A 21,256-nucleotide genomic window follows, 5' to 3' on the forward strand; every position below is an offset into this window, starting at 1 on the left:
ATAATCATTCCAAACTGAAAGAGATAGCCGATAACCGAAAAACATGGTTCGCCAAAAGGCGCAGAACTGAACGAAAGAGAACAATGAAAAATTATCGGTTATTAGGAAGTTAATACGTAGGAGGCAACTTTAAAATTGTATTGAGCAGAAAAAGGGAACGTAAAATTGAGTTAATTTAAAAAACAGTCAAAAGAGAACATTTTTTTGAAGAGGAATTTCAGTGATGAAATGAACGAATGAATGAAATGAAATGATAGATTAACATATAAACCAAACTTTTTTTTCTTGTTTAACCTCCGGGGACCACCGTTAGGTATTGCTTCAGAGAATGAGATAAATGATCTGTAGCGTGTATGAAAAATGCCATGCCTGACCGGGTTTTAAATCCGGGACCTCCGGATGAAAGGCCGAGACGCTACCACTCGCGCCACGAAGGCCGCCATATAAACCACATTTGGAATAAAATAAGACCACGGTTATTATTTTGCCACCACTATGAAGCAAGATATAAACCTTAAAACATTGGCATAAACATAACGGATCTAGAATAATTTTATTTTCTTTCTTTTTCACTCTCTCTCTCTCTCTCTCTCTCTCTCTCTCTATATATATATATATATATATATATATATATATATGTGTGTGTGTGTGTGTGTGTGTGTGTGTGTGTGTGTGTGTGTGTGTGTGTGTGTTGTGTGTACGTGTTCAATTCTTTAAAATGTATTTTTGATGTTTATAACTCATTGAAAGTTATTTTAACGACAATAATTCAAGTAATAATTCAAGTAAGTACATTTCATTTGTACATATCCGCAACCATGTTTTAATTATTTTTATTTAAATATTATTTCTATATTTATAATCTTAACGTAAATCTAAAATTTTGTGATTATTATTTTTCTTTTAATTTGATTACTAATTCCTCAATCGAACTCGAAGCTTATGCGTAGGAATATGGAAATAGAAATATTGTCGCGTAAGAAACCTGGCATACCTGTAACCGGAATTCGAACCGGTGATCTTCCGTGTGAAAGGCCGAGACTCAAAGGATAATAGTGTAACTAGAACGGAAGGCAAAGTACGAAATGAAAATAAATGTGTGGAAAAAAATTATGATAATAGAGAGAATAAAGTAGTCAAAACAAAGTAATAAAGAATACATCGAGATGAAAATCACGGATAACTAGGGAGTATGCTCACGGAAAATCGAAAGTGTGAAGTAGAGATCGAGAGGAAAATGAGTAACGAGAAATTAAACCTTTAGAAAAAATGATCGAGAAGTATGCAGCGGTATGGATTTAACATTGAAGAAAACACCAGTCAAGTTTTAGGTACGGAGTGTCTTTTCCTTGAGAATTACACATGTACGGTATAAAAAAAAATAGCAAAGGAAAGAGATCGAAATGTTTCAAGAGGAAGGCGGAGAGTATAGCCCGGTGCGTGTATAAATCCAAAGAGTTATAAGACCGAAGTCCTACCCTTGGATCACGAATAACCATGGATCAAGAATAACTGGAGATAAAGTTGGTATAAGGAACTCGACAGAACACCTTATCATGATGTTTAAAATTATAAATTGTGCGATTGTTAAGAACTTCTGCCCTGCATATTAAACGGCAAAAAAATTAAACACAGTAATTTTCAGAATCATTGTAAATTCAGCAGGACAATTAATTACACAGCATTACTGAAACAGAAACATAAACGCAGAAATACTAGGACATTCACTGTAATAGGTAACTCAGCAAATAGTAGTAAACAAGAGAACGTGGAAATAATAATTAATGCAGAATTAAATTCCAATCTTCCGATAGCCACTTTGTTTTCCAATCAATAATTACAGTTTTCTTAAGAAAAAAAATACGTAAATGTACTTTATAGAAGAAATAACTGAATAAATCCTGGTAAAATTATTTCTCCGATGAAAATAAAATTATAAATACAAATAAACATCTTGGATAACAGGATACAATTCCGTCTTTGAAAATTACACATTATATAATCATAAAGAAATATGACACTTTGTGTCGGGTAGAATAACAGGAAAAAACCACAAACTTGACTTCTGTTGTTTATTTACTTATTTTTGTACTGTAGTAATAAATAACCAAACGAAAAAAATTGAAAATAAATATTAGATTGTCAGTAATGTCAATTTTATAATACATTTTAACAAGAAATACAGTATACCGATTTCAAAAGATATTTAATTCTATACAAAAGGAAATATCTATCCGCACGGGAAGTATATTTAAAGTTCGGACAGTTTTTTTTTTGTTTAGAGAAGAAAAATTGAATAATATATAAGGAAGAAAAATAAATTGAAGGCGGGAAAGAGGTAAAGTTTATCATTCATTTTTGAAATTTGACAAATCATCGAAGAATTAACAAGGTACAATTGTTGTGGTTTTTGGTTGCTAAGCGACTCGGTTGAATGGTTGTTGAGTGGGAAATAATAAACGTTCCCTATTCACAAAATACCTTATCCTCCGCTATGTCCGTACAAGTTAACATCAGTATAGGAATCGGAATCGTCAGAAGAAGTTAACTTAATCCGATCGAGATTGCTAATTGTTTTTTCAAATAATACGATAGCCGAACTTTATTATTTCAATTAAAAAACCCATATATTAATTATAATTATTAAAAAAACAACTAGAAAAAATGGAAGCCTGTAGCATGAGTGTAATTAAATATCTACTGTTTTTCTTCAATTTAATTTTTGCCGTAAGTTAAATATAATATAAGTAACATTGTATTAATTTTAAGGTATATTTTTAACACATAGTAGATAAATAAGGAATAGTTAATTAATTACAGGATAAATTAAAAACACTTTACATTCGTACAACTTATAAAATTAATGTTGTAAAAGACTTTTTTAAATAAACAATAATCGACGAAAAAACAAGCAAAAAGTTTTTAATTAAAAATTAATTATGAATTTTGAATAATAATTATTTAACTGTTTCTCAAATAATTATTTTTATCGATAAATAAGTATTTTTATTAACCCTTTAATGCTATTTCCGGTAACCTACTGCACTTAAAAAACTTCAAAACTAGATAGTTAATGGAGTGGCACGCCTCAAAATAGTAATACAACTCTTTAAATACGTACTCCTTAAAGAGTAATACAACTCTTTAAATATAATTCATGTATTTGGTGTTTCTTCATATAATTTGGGGACTTTTTTTTTTTAAGTTTTACCGTGTTTGTTAATTTCAGATTCTTGTAGAATTTAAGTATTTGGTCGCTTGAGACTTTGTTAGTCTACCGTTTTGAGAAAACAATAAAATAAAAAAACAAAATCCTACAGCAAACTACCTAACACACCGTTCCTGAAGTGTAAAAATTAAATCGCACTAAATACTATATCGGACAAACTGGACGAACATTCATTCACCCGCACACAAAAGGAACACGTACGGTCACTATTATCTTTTTGTTTACGTACACTAAAGCATTAACCACACCATTTTACTTAAATCTAACATATATATAAAAACTCATTTCAGCCATCGCAATATTACACCGTGAAAGTGTAAAAAAAAATCTTTCGAAAGATAGTCGAGGTAGTAACAAATAAAATTGCATGAATTTCTTTTCGAGCGTTGTTTATAATGACATGATTAATCAGTCTTAATTTATTAAAATAAAATTTCACAGAATTATTTAATGGCAAATGATCATTGTGTTTACCACATAATATATTTTTTACTCGTTAAACACAATATACACAACACAGGTAAAGCAGATTTTGGAAGATCCCGTAAAAAAATATACATAGAACAGGAAAATAATCTTTTCGTAAAATATATATATATATATATATATAACAAAATTATTTAATTTTATTACTGGATTTTTACAATTATTTAGAATTTATTTATTTATTTATTTTTTTATATATTCTTTTTAAAATTAATTTTGTTATAATTTTTTTTCTATTAAATAAATTCATATTCGTATAAATAACTAATAAAAGACTAGTTATGAATTACAATTTTTTGAAAAAAAAGTATTTTTTCAATGAAGTGTATTTTTACAAAAGTGTAAACATGCAACGACCAGAGAAATTTATTTTTTCCTTCTGATCTGTTTTATATATATATAAAAGCAATCCCCGTAGCGGTTTCGCCCGTGCTGTATGATTACTTGCATTTCCCGTCGCGATCAGGGGTTATTTAGCCGGTCATGGCTTGCTTCGCTCATCCTTCCCGTCTAGCCAGAAGGCTCTGTCCCCCCTTGGAGCCGCTGTGTTTATTAAACTCATGCTTGTGAGAATAATAATGATAAATAAAAATTAAAGCCTGTTCAATTTATTAAAAAAAAATCAGTGTATTATAATTTCTTCAGAGCCACAGTTTGGTCAATACAGTACCTGAAACTACAAACGATCTAAGAATCTGGGTTTCACAGTCGACCTCCATCTAAAAAATTTTAGTTATAGCTGGATAACTTAAAAAATTGACGTTTCACAAATTTATCGAAAATATATTTGTTCAAACGCCACAAAAAATGATCACTTTTTATCTGACTGCGGATATTAGATGAGTCTACCAACGTACACCGGACTGTAGATTAGAAATATCATTTTAATATAGTTCGATTGAAATTGTCTACCGCTAAAGAATTTGAGGGCTTCCTTAAGCCGATGAATAGATGGACTCATCTAGCGCTCGAGTGAGAATTTGCTCGAATCCAATCTGCATTTATTTTATTATATTCGATCGTAAGTAAATAAGTTTCAGGTTAAATAAGTTACATAAAGATTAGGAAAGCTAATTAATTTTTGTTTAATTATTATTAGTCTTTTTATTTTTCTTATATTATTTCAGAAGTAAAATATTTCTTCAAAGTTCACTTTAGAAGCACGTACAATATATAGTTTCGGAAGGAATATATACCAAAAAAGTATAGTTTCGTACATTTTTTCTACATCCCCGATTTCTTGCTTTGTATCTTACGTTCAAATTTCGTTCATCTCTGATTATTATTATTGCCGTCGCCCTTTGCACATATATAGTTTTGGAAAGAGGCCTCTGAGATCCACTCTTTAACAACTTATTAACGCTTGTAAATTTCATTTTAATCGGGCACAGATACTAGAAATAAAATAATACACAGCCAGTTCGACAGAACACGTTTAAGGAAGAAGTGTTGTTTTCTTAAGACTAGTAAACACTACTCTGAGCAAAAAATTACACGACTCGAGTTTGAAGCGTTATAAAAAAACAAATTATCCAACCGATTTCAAAACAAATTACATCAAAACTTACACAATTTTATTTTGCGTTTTTTGATACAAGGTTTTATTTTTTAATAATTAGAATTAAGGAAAATTATAAGTTTACTAATTATAGAAAGGCAAAAGACATCATTTTTTGTCTTCTTTCTCGCAGCTCGACTTTAATCGCGTCATTAAAAAAAATTACCCGCTCAAACCAACAGTTTCCGCTCAAAACTTTACACAAGAGAGCCCATCATATTAATATATCACACCTTAAATTTCAGATTTGTTCCTTTAATGGTTTACGACCTGTTATTCAATTTTTAAAACCATTTAATGTTCGAAACTTTACAATATAGAAACACAGGTCAAGACTCTATGATTTCATCGTTACTTTAGACGGCGGAATATCAAGTACCTGGGTATAAAAGTCATTACACGTATAGCGCACTGCACCTAGATTAGGATATCTTATAACAAACGAACTGCGCACCTTTAGATGTGTTAAATAAATAAATAAATGTACTCAAGTATTAATAACACTGTAATAATACGAAAACACTAATTAAAAAATGAAAGCAAATTTGTTTAATATAAATTATAAAAATACAGATGATACAATTTTACTTAAAAGATTTAAGTTCAAATTTAAGTCATACCTTTAAAAGCATTATTTATTAAAATACTCCAAACGTTTCACGTACTGCAGTCGGCCCGTTTCATAATATTTACTTATTTTGTTTTTTAAAAAGTCATTTCGATATCGAGTTATAGGATCTTTTAATTCTAACAGCTTCGCTTACACTTTTCAATTTGATATAAATATATGTTTGAAATTCTAAAAGAATATTTATAAAATCATTTAAACACGAGTGGGATTTATAAAACCTTCCATTAAATCGTGAGTGAAACGATTCGCAGCAGTTCGTTGTTCTTGCAGAACTAGCTGTGAAACTGGCCCTCATGGTTGATGGAAGTACTGCTTTTCCGATAATGTATCGATCAAATAATCTGAATATCGTTTTAATCTTTCGTTTTTTGGTTGATCACGTACTAACTCGAAAATGAAACAATCAAATACTTCAAAAGGTTCCAAAAATGGTAAACCAAATACATCTTTGAACCCTCTCCCCGCTTCATTTTTGGCAGTTTTGTACACTGTTACAAAACTTAGCTCTTGAAGTTTTCTTCACAGACACTGACCAAGATGAAAACGACAACCGATAAACTGCACTTCAAACGACAACTCATCAATTGATGACGAATTGTGAATTCTATTTTCGAAATCAACTATTACGTATTTAAGATTTAACTCGACATTTAAATTTAAGCGGTCGTTTTTTAATCGTTAAAATACATTTTGAATTTTCCATATCGTAAGAATTTTCCAGCTATTTTAATCGGGCACCACCAAAACGATTCACTATATTTCAACACTCCTAAAAAAAATTTCCTACCATCCAAATCACATCGTTAATTTTTTTCAAAAGCTTGCTTCATGGCATTAATTTAGTCACACACAACATCTTACGGTACAAATAGGCGAAAGAGTATTAATTAAACTGTAAATACTGATGGACAAGAAAGAGAAGGGATTTCCGGCAACCGGGGATTTCCATTATAAAAATCATATTTTTTAGGTATGTATATAAATATTTTTCAGATAATAACGGGTGGTAGGCTTGGTGCGCTATAGGGGTTGTTCTCTGCAAGTTTATCTAGCAGGAGGTAAAAAAGGATTAAACGGGTGCTCAGTTCGTGAACGCCCATTTTAAATTGATGAGTATCATATTTTATCTAAATTATCGCTACCCGAGTTCTTAATTCATTTAATTGAACTGCTAAAAGAGGGAAAATAATATAGAGCGGATCAATTTTCTACCTCGGCAACTTTCCTGTGGGTTGGTACTTGGAGTCGCTGAACTGTTTCTTCTGTACGTTTTTTTTATACTCTACTACTACTACTACTATTATTAGTGCTACATAAACTGGTTCGGGCCTCTCATTTTATTTTGCGACAGAAGTAAAAAAAAATAGTGCATTTTTCCGCTCTCGCAGCAAAAGTTTACCTTAAAAAATCAAAGTTCAACATTACCAAACACAGAATAAAATGATGTGAATTTTGATCGCATGTAATTTCTGCTCAGACAGTACATATTGTGTAGGCTACCCCATATTTATTCATCGGATCAGAGAAATCCTTAAACGATAAACGATTTCAATCAAGTTATATTAAACAATTTTTCTTATAAAAAGATCATGCGGTGCAGGCGGACGAGTCTAGTACCCTCAAACCTTTAATTACATCTTAAGATTCTCAGGACAGATTTATTTTAAAATTTATACATAGTGTTAAATTTGTAAGAATTTCTATAGTTTTTTATCAGTTTATTATATAAATCCAAAACATTTTTGTCAGACCGTTATTTCAATTAATTCTATTATCTTCCATGATTTATCGATCCATTTTCTTTTTAACCCTCAATCAAAATAGCAAAAAGAAAATTATCTTTTCAAATTTTGTTTATTTTAATTCTTGTTCCCCCTCTGTGAAATACTGCACTACTTTTACAGCATGAAAATAAAACAAATGCCCGTCAACATGGTGAAAGGAAGGCCAGTTTGAAATCAAAATTAATTTGATATTTATTTATTGGCAGTTGAAAATAACATAAACAATTTTATTCAACATATTTATCCATAACGCAGCTAGCAAAATAAACCTTGAGCGCTAGCCGCGAGTTCATATCATAACAGGATAATTATTCAAAATAACTAATTAAAAATACAAAATTTAACTAAAATATATGTTTTTTGTAACATGATACATAAAAAAAAACATAAATTTAAATTGAAAAATTAAGTTAAATAAAATAGACTTAAAAGAGAAAATACATAGAACCAGAATTAAAATTACTTAAATTGACGTTGAAATCAAATAAAATAAAATACAATAAATTCATGATCTAAAGAATGAGAAAAACGAATTTCATACTGGAGAAATAAAAACTTATACATTATAAGATAACATATGATGAGACAAGAAATATTCATAAGATAAGACAACTGAATACTACGTATTATGAATTTATACATCATTCTTAGTATTCACTTAAACATTCACAGTTTCATATATGTATATTTTTTAATGTTAATAAGTATATAATTTATTTTGTTGTACGCTATTCATTATAATATGTTACATTTATTTTTGTTAGTGTGGATTATTTTTATATTTCAATTTGGTAATTTAAAATACATATTGCCTTTCACCTATTCATCTATTTCTTTGATTAGATTACTTCTTATTATTTGGATGTTAAAATTATCGGGAACTTTGTTAGAAAATATACTGGAGTAATATGAAAATTGACGTTTGCAAACAGTTAATTTTGAAAGAATGCGGTATAGTATTTGTTACTGCTGAACGAGTATTGTACGGTGTATTTTTAAATTCAAAATCATTTATGTGTAGTAATATCATTTTCTTGAGATATATTTGCCACAAAGTAGGTGCTTTAAATTCTTCAAATAAGAGCGTACCGAGATATAACCTTGGTCTACCGAGAGCTGCTCTAATTAAATATTTCTGGAGAATAAATATTTTACTAAGATGGGTATCATATGTTCCTCCCCGTATCTCGATTCCATATTGAAAAAGTGAAAGAGCACATGAAAAATATATAATTCTTATTATTTCAAGATTTTTAATTTTGTTTATTTTGCTGTGAAATTTGTAAACGGTTGATCCATTTTTTTTTTTTTTTAGAATATCAGGCGATCTTCGTCTATCATAAATTCTTTATTGAATTACAGATTTACTCCATTATCTTATCATTTACGGAAGATACACGGTCAGCCGATTTCCATTTCTTTTATGACGCCTCAACACATATTTTTTCTAATTTTACTTCTGTAGAAATTAAATTTCTAGTAAAAATAAAAAACAAAACACAATAAATCTTCAAATTAACTGAATATTTTATTTATTTTTTTAAATAAACCAGCAAAAGCTTTTGCATAATTGTTACAACCGCTATTTTGTGAATTTCACTTCTCAAACACGGTTTCTTTGATTTGAATTATGTATTTAAATAAATTACTATTATTACGAGTATTTACATATAGAACACTTTATTTTAATGTATATTTTTAAAACCTATAAGTGATTCTCCAGACCACAAAAGAACCATTGACGAAATATACGTATTCCCTTATATAAAAAAAATTAGAATCACAAAATTAAATTTTTATAAAAAATGTGTAACAATCGGATAAAATTTTATTAAATTTATTGTATTAAGTAGATTAATACATGATTTATGTTTAACACCTACAGGTTAATATTTTTTTAAATATAATTATAAAATATGATTTTTTTAAATTACTTGCTATGTTTCAGGTTTACAAAACTTCCCTTGCCTGAACCACTTTTTGACTCATTATAATTTAACCTCTTAAGTGTCGTTAATGAAAGTAATTTTTGGTTCCCCCTCTCACTCAAGACTTTTTTTATGAATAATTTTGTTAAATTTTGGATGAAATTACCGTTGCGATCCGAACGAATCTTTTACTAAAAATATACCTACGAGTATTAAACTTGTAACACGGTTTCAGGCGTAAGTTTACCCGAAAAACTTCATTGTCAGGTGAACGGTAAAGTAAAAACAAAGTGTGTCGAATTTAACGGCTTCATAATAATTGCAGTTGCAGAATAAATCACGTTCTTTGAGAGATAAGCGTACGATTTAGGTGTATATAATTTAAGAAAAGACTTAATTTCATTTTGGTTTTTCCTTTTTAAAAATCGGGAAAAATTGTTAGATGTTTTTCTGTTTTGGTTTTTTTTATGAGCGATTTAATAGAAAGTTTTATTAAATCACGAATTTCGAACGTAAATACAAGACGTAATTTTTCATCGGAAACGTAATCTACACAATGATTTATATAATTAAAATTAAAACCAAAAAAGCTTTAGTTTCGACGAATTTTATTTCGATTGGCAAATATTAGATTTGTATCTTTTACCGCATTACATATGAACAACGACACGACCTGTTTTAAAGGAATTTGAACGGTAAACTTACCGGAATTCTAAAGAGCCACAGCAATTTACATGACTGAAACCTTATAGAATCTTCATACGAAAAATTTACCGTCGAGCAGCACCTCTTAAAGGAAAACAAATTTTTTATATCTACTCCATTAGAAAGAACTTAAGAAAAAAGTAATTGGATAAAAAATTAAACCCGCTCCTCCCCATTTATTAATATTTTTTTTGGTGATTTCCACCCTCTTATTCCACGTTAACAAAATTTCAAGCGATTATAGTCGTATACAAATTTCACAGAAACTGTGAAAATTAAAAAAAGTTCGTTTTGAAATTTCAAACTTCCTTTCACCATGTTGACGGAACTATTTTTCTTTTCATTCTTTAAATGAAATTAGCGCAATATTTCACCCCTACGGGGAACAAGAATGAAATAAAATTTGAAAAAACAATTTTTTTTTGCAATTTTAACTAGGGTTAGTTTCTGAAAAGTAAGTAAAATCTGATTCCTGGAGGGACACGGGTAATTAAGAGCTTATTATAATCATTACATTACAATTAAGATATTATAGAAAGAAAAATCGTTAAGAAAGAATTTCATTTGAAGTTTCATAACTCCTAAACTTTATCATAAATACATACACAATGTAATTTATTGACTTTTTCTTTATAATGATAATAACTAAAAAGCAAACACACTTATAGAAGGTAATAATAGAGTTTTAAAAATGCAGGGAACATAGCTGTTTCTTTACCACATGATTGTCGTAATATACAAATAATACATCCGACACGATCATTATTATTATCATCAGAAGAATAACAATATATATTATACCTTTCATTTTAATTAAAATTTAACCTTGAAACGTTGTTATATAACTACGTAAATATTCATAACTAAAAGAGCTTCATATGTACATTTTTTGCCATCGGAATTCGATTAGTTTAAAGTGATTTCTCTTCTTTTTTTTTCTGCTCCGAGATAATTTATTAAAATCAAAATATTTATCGGAAGCCTATCCTGAATAATATACTTTTTTCATAATAATATACTTTTCAATGGATTTTTTCAAACTTTTAACTTTTAGGCACAAGCATTATCACAAAAATTGAGCTTTTTCGGTTATCGATTTAAAAAAAAGAGGCCTCATTCGGATTTTGGGTACTCTATAGATTTTGCGCTGAACACGCATCTGAAAAACTGAGTAAATATCACTGGTGTAATAATTCTATTATCATTATGATTATTTTATCAATGATTTCGATAATTTTTGTTTAATGAATCGTGTTATTTTTCTAAGTAGGAGATTTTTAAAAATATAATTTCTTTCTGTACTATCGAATCGACGATTGACTCCAGATGTCTAAAGATTTATCCGTCGATCTAGTTCTACTTTTAAAAAATTGGGTTTTTTCTATCGCCTTGTAAAATTTCTTCGTTATTTCTTTGATAACCTACGTTATCGTAAACATTCTCCGGTACTGTAAAGGAGTTACAAAATTTTCTCTACTTTATTTCTAAAAGGTATCTCCTTCAAAATTCAAAAGGAAAATTCCCTTTTGAGAAGTAGCGAATGATTTTTGAGTTCTAAAACCGATTAAAGGAAAAAATTTGCAATCAAAAACAAACAAGAAAAATTTAGAACTTGAAAGAAAAAAATTTGTCTTATTATGATAAAGGCAAACGTATTCCTCGCTAAAAAAATATCATGGGAGAAAATATGAAATAAAATATAATGTCAGACAATCAAACATTTCCGAGATATATTTAAAGGAAAGATTTGACTGCGGACGAAACGAATTAAGGTATTTAGATTTATAAATAAGATGAAAATTGTTAAAACGACACTAAATCCAAAACAAGGGGCACATTAAAAGTAAGATGTGGTAAAGGACGAGAGACAAAAGTCTTCCGAGTTTCGAATAGTACTTCTTTCGTTCAGAGCGGTTTTATATAAATCGGGGAATGAAAATACCGACCGTTTATGTAATAAGAGTGGGTTAACTTTATAAATAGTAAATATTTTTGTCGTTTTTAAATATTTAATATCGGGAGCAGTTTCGAAGAAAAAGACCTGTTAGACCAAAAGAACCGAACGGCTTATACATTATTATATATTTATTCGTCCCTAAAAACAGAACACGAGTTTAAAAATAACGTTTTGAATAAAGCAGTATTTCGAGAAACCATCGATCCTGAGAGATTACTAGATCCGGAGAATCTTCCTGTACCGGAGAATCAGATCCACTACTTTTAATCGATCTACAATAACCGACTATCACGCAAGCAGTGCGAACACAAAACCAGTTCAGTATAATTTAATTTTTATAGATCTCTAGCGCATACGAAGTTCATATGGAACTGCCTATACACTCGACTGTATAGACCTTATGAGATTAATTATATTATTTTTACGATTTCAAATTAACAAGAAGAATTTATAAAAGATGGCCGAAGTAATTTCTTTGTACGATATACAGTCTTGCACAAGATTAGGTTTATTTTCAAACGTTTTTGAAACTCTTCGTAGGCGAGGATTAATTTATTTTTGCTTCCTGGCTACCACTAATTCGTTATCATCCACCGATCCCTATCGAAAGTAAGGCGGTACGCTGAAATCCTGTGATGGAAGGAGCTAAAAGTTCTTAGAGATGACAGTCTTTAAAGATTACGCAAGAATATCTTTATCTTATCATTTCTGGCGGCTTGTCATCCGGTTTGTTGGAACCAAAAATAAAGATTTCCACTTCTGAAAGTCGATAGAGAATCAGAACACAGAATTACAGAAAAATGATCAGGTAGTAATACTTCTGGGCGATATTTTAGATATGATATTATATTATATACCTGGGGGATATTTTTTTAGAATTTTGTAAATTCCCGAAAAATTCCTATTTTTGATCCGGCAGAAATATTACATTAAAATCATAAGACCCCTTATACGATCTGATTCTACGAATTAAGAGAATTAATAGATTCCTCGAACGAATCAAATGTTTCACTGTAAACCATGAAACATCAAAAACATTGAAATTAAAAAAAAAACAAAATTATTTTCACGATGTTGAAGTGACTTTCTATGCACTGAGGTGTAATAACGACTTTTTATATGTTACAAATATTAAAATAGTGTTTAAAACACTATTTCCTACACGAACAACGACTTAAGAAACAACGTTATTTAACCTAATTGATAATTATCGTTCGTTTTCATCTATTGTTGCCACCGATCGGTGTATTATCATAGATAAGGAATCAGCCGTAAAAATCTTGTCGAATTTATCACATACAAACTAAAAAGATCTGATAAAAATCTGTTTAAGTTATATACAAAAGTTCTGAAAGTTTATTACATTCTAAAATAATAATTCAAGTTAAACTGAACATACGTAATTTAATTAAAATATTTACGATACAGTTTGATTTATCCGTAACGCCTAACATTAAATACCGATTGCAGAGAAAGTTTTAAATAAATTTAATTGCTGAACACTTTTCCCCATTAACTACAGTTGGAAGAAGCCAACTTGGTTATCTGCACTTTTTTGGTAATGTGATAAAAAATCTAGCACCCTTTTCCCAAAATTATCGCAATGTTCAGAATTTTAATAAATTCTTTTGAATATGACACATCAGAATTGCATATACTGCAGATGTTTTATACACATACACATGCGCACACACACAAATTGTGTGTGTGTGTATATATATATATATATATATATATATAGCAATATAACATATAGACCAACTTTTCACATAGAAAAAAAACAAGACTGCATAACTAACTAACTGGATCAAATCACTTTTCGTTCCATTTAAGTTTAATTTGCAAGCAAACTCCATCGCCTTGTGGACGCTTCCGGTCGCCACAACCCCCCCCCCCTCACGGTTTCTAGCCCTGATGGTCTTTAACGGGAGTCGTCTTTCACCCTCTAACTTTTTACATTTCACAGTAATAAGTCAGACCTCGTTGGGATGCCACCGATGTAAATGTCTCGGTAGACATTTACATCAGTGATTTATAACTCAGTTTTTGCCTTCGCTGCAGGCCTCATCCGGACATCACGAACGGCCTACATCGTTCCCCTCTGAACTAGCTAACCGAGTTCGCGGAAGCAAGAACCCCGCGCCTAGTCTACACTTTACAGAGTCAATTTGTGCGTAAATGTCTCATAATATTTGAGGCGATTGAATAAATAACATACCGTTAAAAATATTATACGCAAGAACGGAATTTATTCATAGTTCCCTTAATGAACTCGACTTTCAGTTCACATCCCTCACTTAAGCAAACTCCAATTAACAACAGTCTTATAGATTATCGACTTATATGCCTAAACGTTTAAAAAATTTATGTGAAAATTATTATGTAAGTAATATTTAAAAAGGAACGTACGGTCAAGGTACCTTCTTCCTATTCGTTGGTAACTGTGTAAAGTGCTCGACTGACTCAGAATTCCTTTCTGATTTTGGAACCCATCCGCTTGCTGAATGGAAACAGTGTACATAATAAACTATCTTCTACACAAAACGCATAACGTATACTAATTTGCTCTTTAACGTCGTCCGTCCCAGAGATTCTTACGGCTTTATAACACCCGTTAGCACAAGACGGATTTAACAGTTAGTCCCTGTGATAAACAACTGAAACCGGCACTTGATGCGCCAAATATAACACGAATTTCGATGACCTCGATATGCTGATACGGAATTATTTATTCGGCTCAATGAAAAAGGTGAGGGAAACCGCTTTACTTCCAAGTATGCTTGCTTGGCATTGCATACTTCTTATTCCTGGGAATAGTCATATTTCGTGAACGATTTAACTTAATATCAGGTGATCTGACATATATAAATTAAGGTCACGATACTATACACACATACCAACATAAATATATATTTCCTACTAGTATATTGTATTTTTACGTGAAAGCTTTCTCCTTAGTGACATGCTAACACAATTTTTATGTATATCTTAACTTATCTTTAATTTTTATAATTAATTTTTCTATCTAATTTAAACATCAAAACTCGTAAATTTCTATTGAAATATTGGTACATGATATAAATATTGGTATATATATAAATATTGGTATATGATACATCATCATTATCTTCCTTATAAATCAGTAATTATTTTTGCAGTAATTGTCTGTCCGCTTTTATCTTTACTGCGAACTAAAAACCATTATAAATATAATTCGATTTAGAAAAAAAATAATAAACCAACAAGAAATTACTAAAAAAAATTAACTACTAGATGATAGCTATCAGGTAATCGAAATGTACATTTAATCAATATTTCATTTAAGTGAACAGTAAAAGTTAGAAAAAAGAAAATTAATTTATATTCAAAACAGTCGGATTAAAAAGATTATATACCCTTTAGGTTATAAATTAGTTATAAGCATCGCTACCGTGCGGCGGATGATATTTTTGTCACGAGGGGACGGCAAAAAAAAAAAATCTCTTTAATCCTTTGCATAGAATACTTAATCGGAATTAAAATTCCATCTTATTAAATATGTATTTAATTAAATTTGATTAATGACTGTCGATTCCTGTACTCGTTGATCGTGCTAAAAGGGAATATTTTCCATTTTATGTAAAAATGAAATATACCAGAAAAAAGTGTCTTTCTCAGATACTAAAGTTGACGACGTACTAAAAATATAAATTTCTATTCACGTATATTTATAAAAGAAAAACTACACCCTCCACGAATATGTTCCCACGCCGAATATTCATGGAGCTTTCCATTTCACCGGCCATATACTCTTACTTTGTAAATTACACAAAATATTTAAAAAATCCCTTCGGCACGCCGGAAGGCGGAAGTATATTTCACCGGTGCTAAGTAGGGGATGACAAATATTTCCACCTTAAAGTTAAGAAAAACTTCAAATTTACTCGATACGACAATGGTTGCATGTGAAAAGAAGCTTCACATGTTTAACATACGACAAGCCCCACCTTTGTACAATTCCAGCAATATTTTGGTCATCCCTTGCCGTAAGCCTTGTCATATAAAAGATTGTTTCAGACAAAAGTTTTGGGAAATCTTTACAGTACTAATGACCACTTTAAACCGATTCGATACTGTACCTATTAAGGAAGGTATGATTTATTTTGTCTTCGAAACCCCATCTTTTCCACCCCCTGGGCTAATGGTTGGTAATATCAAAAAACTTTACTTAGATAAGTTTTAGGCTCTTATCCAAAGAATAGTAAGAACCTTAAACGAATTCGATAGTTTACTTAATAAGAAAGTTATAGCGAAATTTTGTTTTTTTTTTCGAAAAAGTCTCCCCCATTTCCACTCCCATGGTTCGATTTTTCCCATTAACGAACTCAACCGAGATTTTGGATCGCTATATTTTATGTATCAATTTGAAAGTGATTGACACAAAATTACGTCAGTTATCGCGTCCACAAGAAAGTGAAATATATATTTTTTTAAGATTATATTTATATTTATGATTATATTTATGTATATAAAAACGTTTTAATTGACGGTGGTTTTGGGGGTCTGGGGGATGTGAAACGCGAAGATATGTCGAAATTTTCCGGAAGTCGAATCATGGTTCCCATTGCAATAGGTAGCTTTCTTATGAAATCTACCTAAAAATCTATTCGTGAACATTTTCCATTGAAAGCACTTTTAGCAGGTCCATTACAATCCACGATCCGATTCTTTGGATCCAGAAAGGGACTCTATTATCATTAGAATCAGTGAGGGTTCTATCCCGTAACCATCTTGATTAAAATGGGGAAAAATTGAATGTACGCGTTATTAAAACCGTTCGTTTTTGAAGAAAATTTTATATCATGAGACCGGTAAAAAATTCAAAGTCGTCTTAGTAGGGTTAACAAGATTCCATTGAACAACGATATTCGATTAACAATATTTTAATAATTCTTTAATTAAATACGGTAAAAGCTAATAAATTATTAGTCATTCGTACATATAAAATTTCAAACGTACGTGTATTAAAGTACAAAATACATGAGTATAAGCGTACACGTATTTTGTTCACGGGGCATTCTTCAAGTGTTTTTGTATTTTATCCAAAACTAAAATAATCAATTCTTTATTATGTAGGAATTTTTCATCACAGAAAAAACCTAGCGGAAAGAATTTTAAAAAAACTTGCAGAGAATGTTACTCTAATAAATAAATGAAACATACCCATCCTTACTTTAACACGAAAATATTTACCGGAGATTCTCTCTTTATGATTCTTTCTTCGTTTTTAAGTACGTATTATTCCTCGTTAATTATTTAAGTAAATGCATGTTACACTCTTCACAAAATGAACAGATCTCTACGATTCGTTTTTTATTTTGTAGAGGAAGTTTGTTTGGGAGGTCGCGTTTAAGTTCCCGTATAATTTGAACGAAGATTTTTTTTAACGAAAAATTCCATTATCGATATAGACCAGCGTTTCTTAACCTGGGGGTGACGGCGATATGAAAGGAGGGATAGCGAAATTAGCCAACATTTTATACGCAAACAGAAAAGAAATCATTTTATGATTTTTTAAAAGTAATAAAATTAACATTTTAGTAGATAATACGATACATAACCTTTAGGGATTCAGTATATATTAAATTCATAAATGAAAGAGCTCTTTACAACCACCAAATATCATTTACATTTTAATACGAATAAACACGTTTCAGTCTGCTTCAGTAACATATTTTGATATTACTATCATGTTGACATGATAGAAAGGATTCTTTTTGTTTACAGATTAAAAAAAAACACAAAAAACAGTATAGAAATATAAAAAATAACACAAAAAAATAGCGAATAATGTAATCATTAAATATTTTTATAAAATTCTTAATTATTAAAAAAATTATAATACTGACAATTTTAGATTCTTAAAATAAACGTTTAAATGTAAACGCTTTCCACAATCTCTTTCCTTCCAGTGAATACTTTAACCGGTTTGTAACTCGTAACGGGTAGATAAACGTTTTTCGCTAACCACACACATATTTCTTCGACGCTTTCTTCCCGGGAGTGATCCCGGCAATTTGATACAGCACAGTCCTGCATTTGTGAATGGCGAAAGAAAGAAAAACGAATTTCTAGCCTATAAAAACTACACAGCATTTCGACGTAAAAACGCGAAATATTTGTAAACAGAAAAAAAACTTGCAGCGCATACATGGAATTTACGTCAGTAAATACGCAGATTTTTTTTGTTGGTTTTTTTGGATACGCGATTTCTACAGAAATGTGTATCCAGGATGAAAGTCCTGGAAATCGCCGATAAATTAAATACGGCAGGGATGAATTTAAAGCTACTCTTAATTGGGTACGCCGATTTCTTTGCCGACATAATTTTTCTATTCGAAGAACCACGACGTTTTCTATTCAAAGAAGGTAGAACAGCGGGTACCGGAAGCATAAAGTGACAAAGTTTGAAAGATACTCACTCGTATGTCATAAATTTACGAAAAAGAAATAATTAGTCTCTAGATCAAATTGTGAATGCGGACCGAACACAGGTGACTTGCAAAATGCCATCGACAACAATTGAAAGTGTAGGCGCAAAGAGTTTTCAGATAGATATTATCATCCGGAGGACCCGGGTTTGACTCCCGGTCAGGCATGACATTTTTACACGCTACAAAAATTGTCATTGATCTCATCCTCTGAAGTAATATCTAACAGTGATCCCGAGGTGATAAAAAAGATAGATATTATCATAAGAAAAGGGATAGATGAAGGATGAATAATGAATCAGTAATGGACAGGGTTAAATCCGTGCGGGAGCGTCGACCAGACGCCTTATTACGACCGATGATGGGCAGTTTTAGGAGTCATACGACCGATGATGTAAAGCGAAGAACGTTTGCTGGAAAATGTGATCAGGTTATCTCTGGTGGAGTGACATCTATTCTTCTGCCTCTTGATATCTGCGTAAATCGACCGTTTAAAACCTCTCCGTAAACTTTACACAAATGAATGGCCCAGATGACACATGAGACTATATCATCCGGTAAAATTAATAAATCTGCATTTCTGATATAAATTATGAATGGATTATTGCGGCTTAGTCAGAAATACTGGATGATTAGTTTAAAAAATCGTTCAAGAAATGTATTTCTAACGCTCTCGATGGAAGCGAGAACGATAATTTGTGGCTAAACGATTACGAAGATAATTGTAATTCTACAGATGACGGAAACGAACGCTGATGCCAGTAATCAAGATAAATACCTACTATAATCTCTGTTTTTAATTAAATTACAGTATAGACTGATTTACTGACATTATGTAAATAACAAATACTGCTACACGTTCAATCTTCTATGGCAATTTTGTTAATAAAATGCAAAAAAATAAGAATTTTTTTTTACTTTTTTAAATTTTCCAAACCTGGGCGCGCGTAGTAAATGGATAAATACGGTAATATACGTTTGAAAACAATTTATAATTCTTTTCTGGGTCTTATTTGTATTGTGTAATATAGTAGTAACTCAGTTTCCTAAAACTGACACACTTAAGATTAATGAAATTTTATATACTAGTTTTAATTGCTACTCTTTATTATTAAATAAAACTTCTTGACAAATTTTTTTACTTTCAAATAGTATAATTTTTATATATTTAAATATGAATATCACTACAAAAATTAATTTTAGTCGACAAAATTTAAAGCATGATATAGTATACAATGTAGCACCTTATAAATATACATATTGTCTAAATACTTCCAACGACCAAATTATTCAGGGAATATGAAGAAATAACACGAAGGCCGGTCGGAAAGTTCTTGACATACAAAGAAAACACAAGATTTTTTTAGAATTTCTTTTATTTTTCAAATTAGTCGTCACCTTACAATCGGATACATTTAGTCCAACGACTTTCCAACTTTTTATTGCCTAAGTGTAATCGGATTTGTCCATCTCTGCAAAATAAGTGGTTATCTCGGCTTTAACCTCATCATTTCAAGCGAATCTTTGTCCAGCCAGCCGTTTCTTCAGGTGGAAGAGGAAGCAGTCGCTGGGAGCCAAATCAAACTGTGAAAATCCAATGTGGAAACATTTCGAAGCATAAATCATAATGATTTACTGTAACAATCCGAGACGCATTATGGTGATGAAAGGGGACTTGTTTTTGGCCAGATGTGGTGTGAATATCACCTTTCAATCGATCCAGTAATGAAGCGTAATACTCCCCTAAAGGGAAGTGATAATCTTTCCTTTATCCAGATAGTCTATGATAACCAGATCACGAGAATCCCAAAAACCGTAGCCGTGACTTTTCCTGCAGATCGAACCGTTTTCGCTTCCTTTGGCGCACTTTTACCTGCTCCCATCAACTGTTTCGACTACTGTTTGGCTCCGTCGTATAACGATGAAGCCATGTTATATCTACTACTGAATTTCACCTGGTCTCACAGACTGTTTGACTTTCGCGTGTAACGGTGTATCTATATTTTATATACTATTATAAAGCGTCGAAGAAATTCAGTAGTCCGTTTAAATAAGCCTAAACACCGACTTGTTCAGTCGAATACGTTTCATTTTTACTGTTATGAAACGCGGCACTCATCAAGCGGAAAGTTTTTCTTATTCCAAACATCGTATCAAATGTAGTGGATACAGCCTTTCGAGATGTTTACGATGTCAGCAAGCTGACGAACTTCCAGTCGGTTATCATTTAATACGGCATTGAATTTTGTGACGATTTCGTCGGTCGTAGCGGTTTTTGGCTGTCCCGAGCGTACATCATCTTCAATGGATGTACGACCACGTTTAAATGCAGCAGTCTACTTTAATACCATCGAAAACGAAGGGCAGAACAATTTAAGGATTAAGGATCAAACTTGCCTAATATTATAGTCATTTGGTCATAATTGTGGCATCTCTCGGTCAGGTCCAGATATTTCCGACCTTCCCTGGTATTTCGCTAGATTTTGTTTCTTTCAATAAGAAAAAATA

General features: G+C 30.9%; 1 protein-coding gene across 1 annotated transcript in view; it reads left to right on the forward strand.

Annotated features, from left to right (window-relative positions):
* The first annotated feature begins 2,664 nt into the window (after window positions 1-2,664).
* Window positions 2,665-21,256, forward strand: part of Tsp47F (Tetraspanin 47F) — a 79,999-nt gene continuing 61,407 nt past the window's right edge. Inside the window, exon 1 of the mRNA XM_075362065.1 lies at window positions 2,665-2,727. Coding sequence (XP_075218180.1) covers window positions 2,665-2,727 — 63 coding nt within the window. The remainder of the gene's footprint in view (window positions 2,728-21,256) is intronic.

The sequence above is a fragment of the Lycorma delicatula genome, chromosome 4 (assembly GCF_047948215.1).
Source record: "Lycorma delicatula isolate Av1 chromosome 4, ASM4794821v1, whole genome shotgun sequence".
NCBI lineage: Eukaryota > Metazoa > Arthropoda > Insecta > Hemiptera > Fulgoridae > Lycorma > Lycorma delicatula.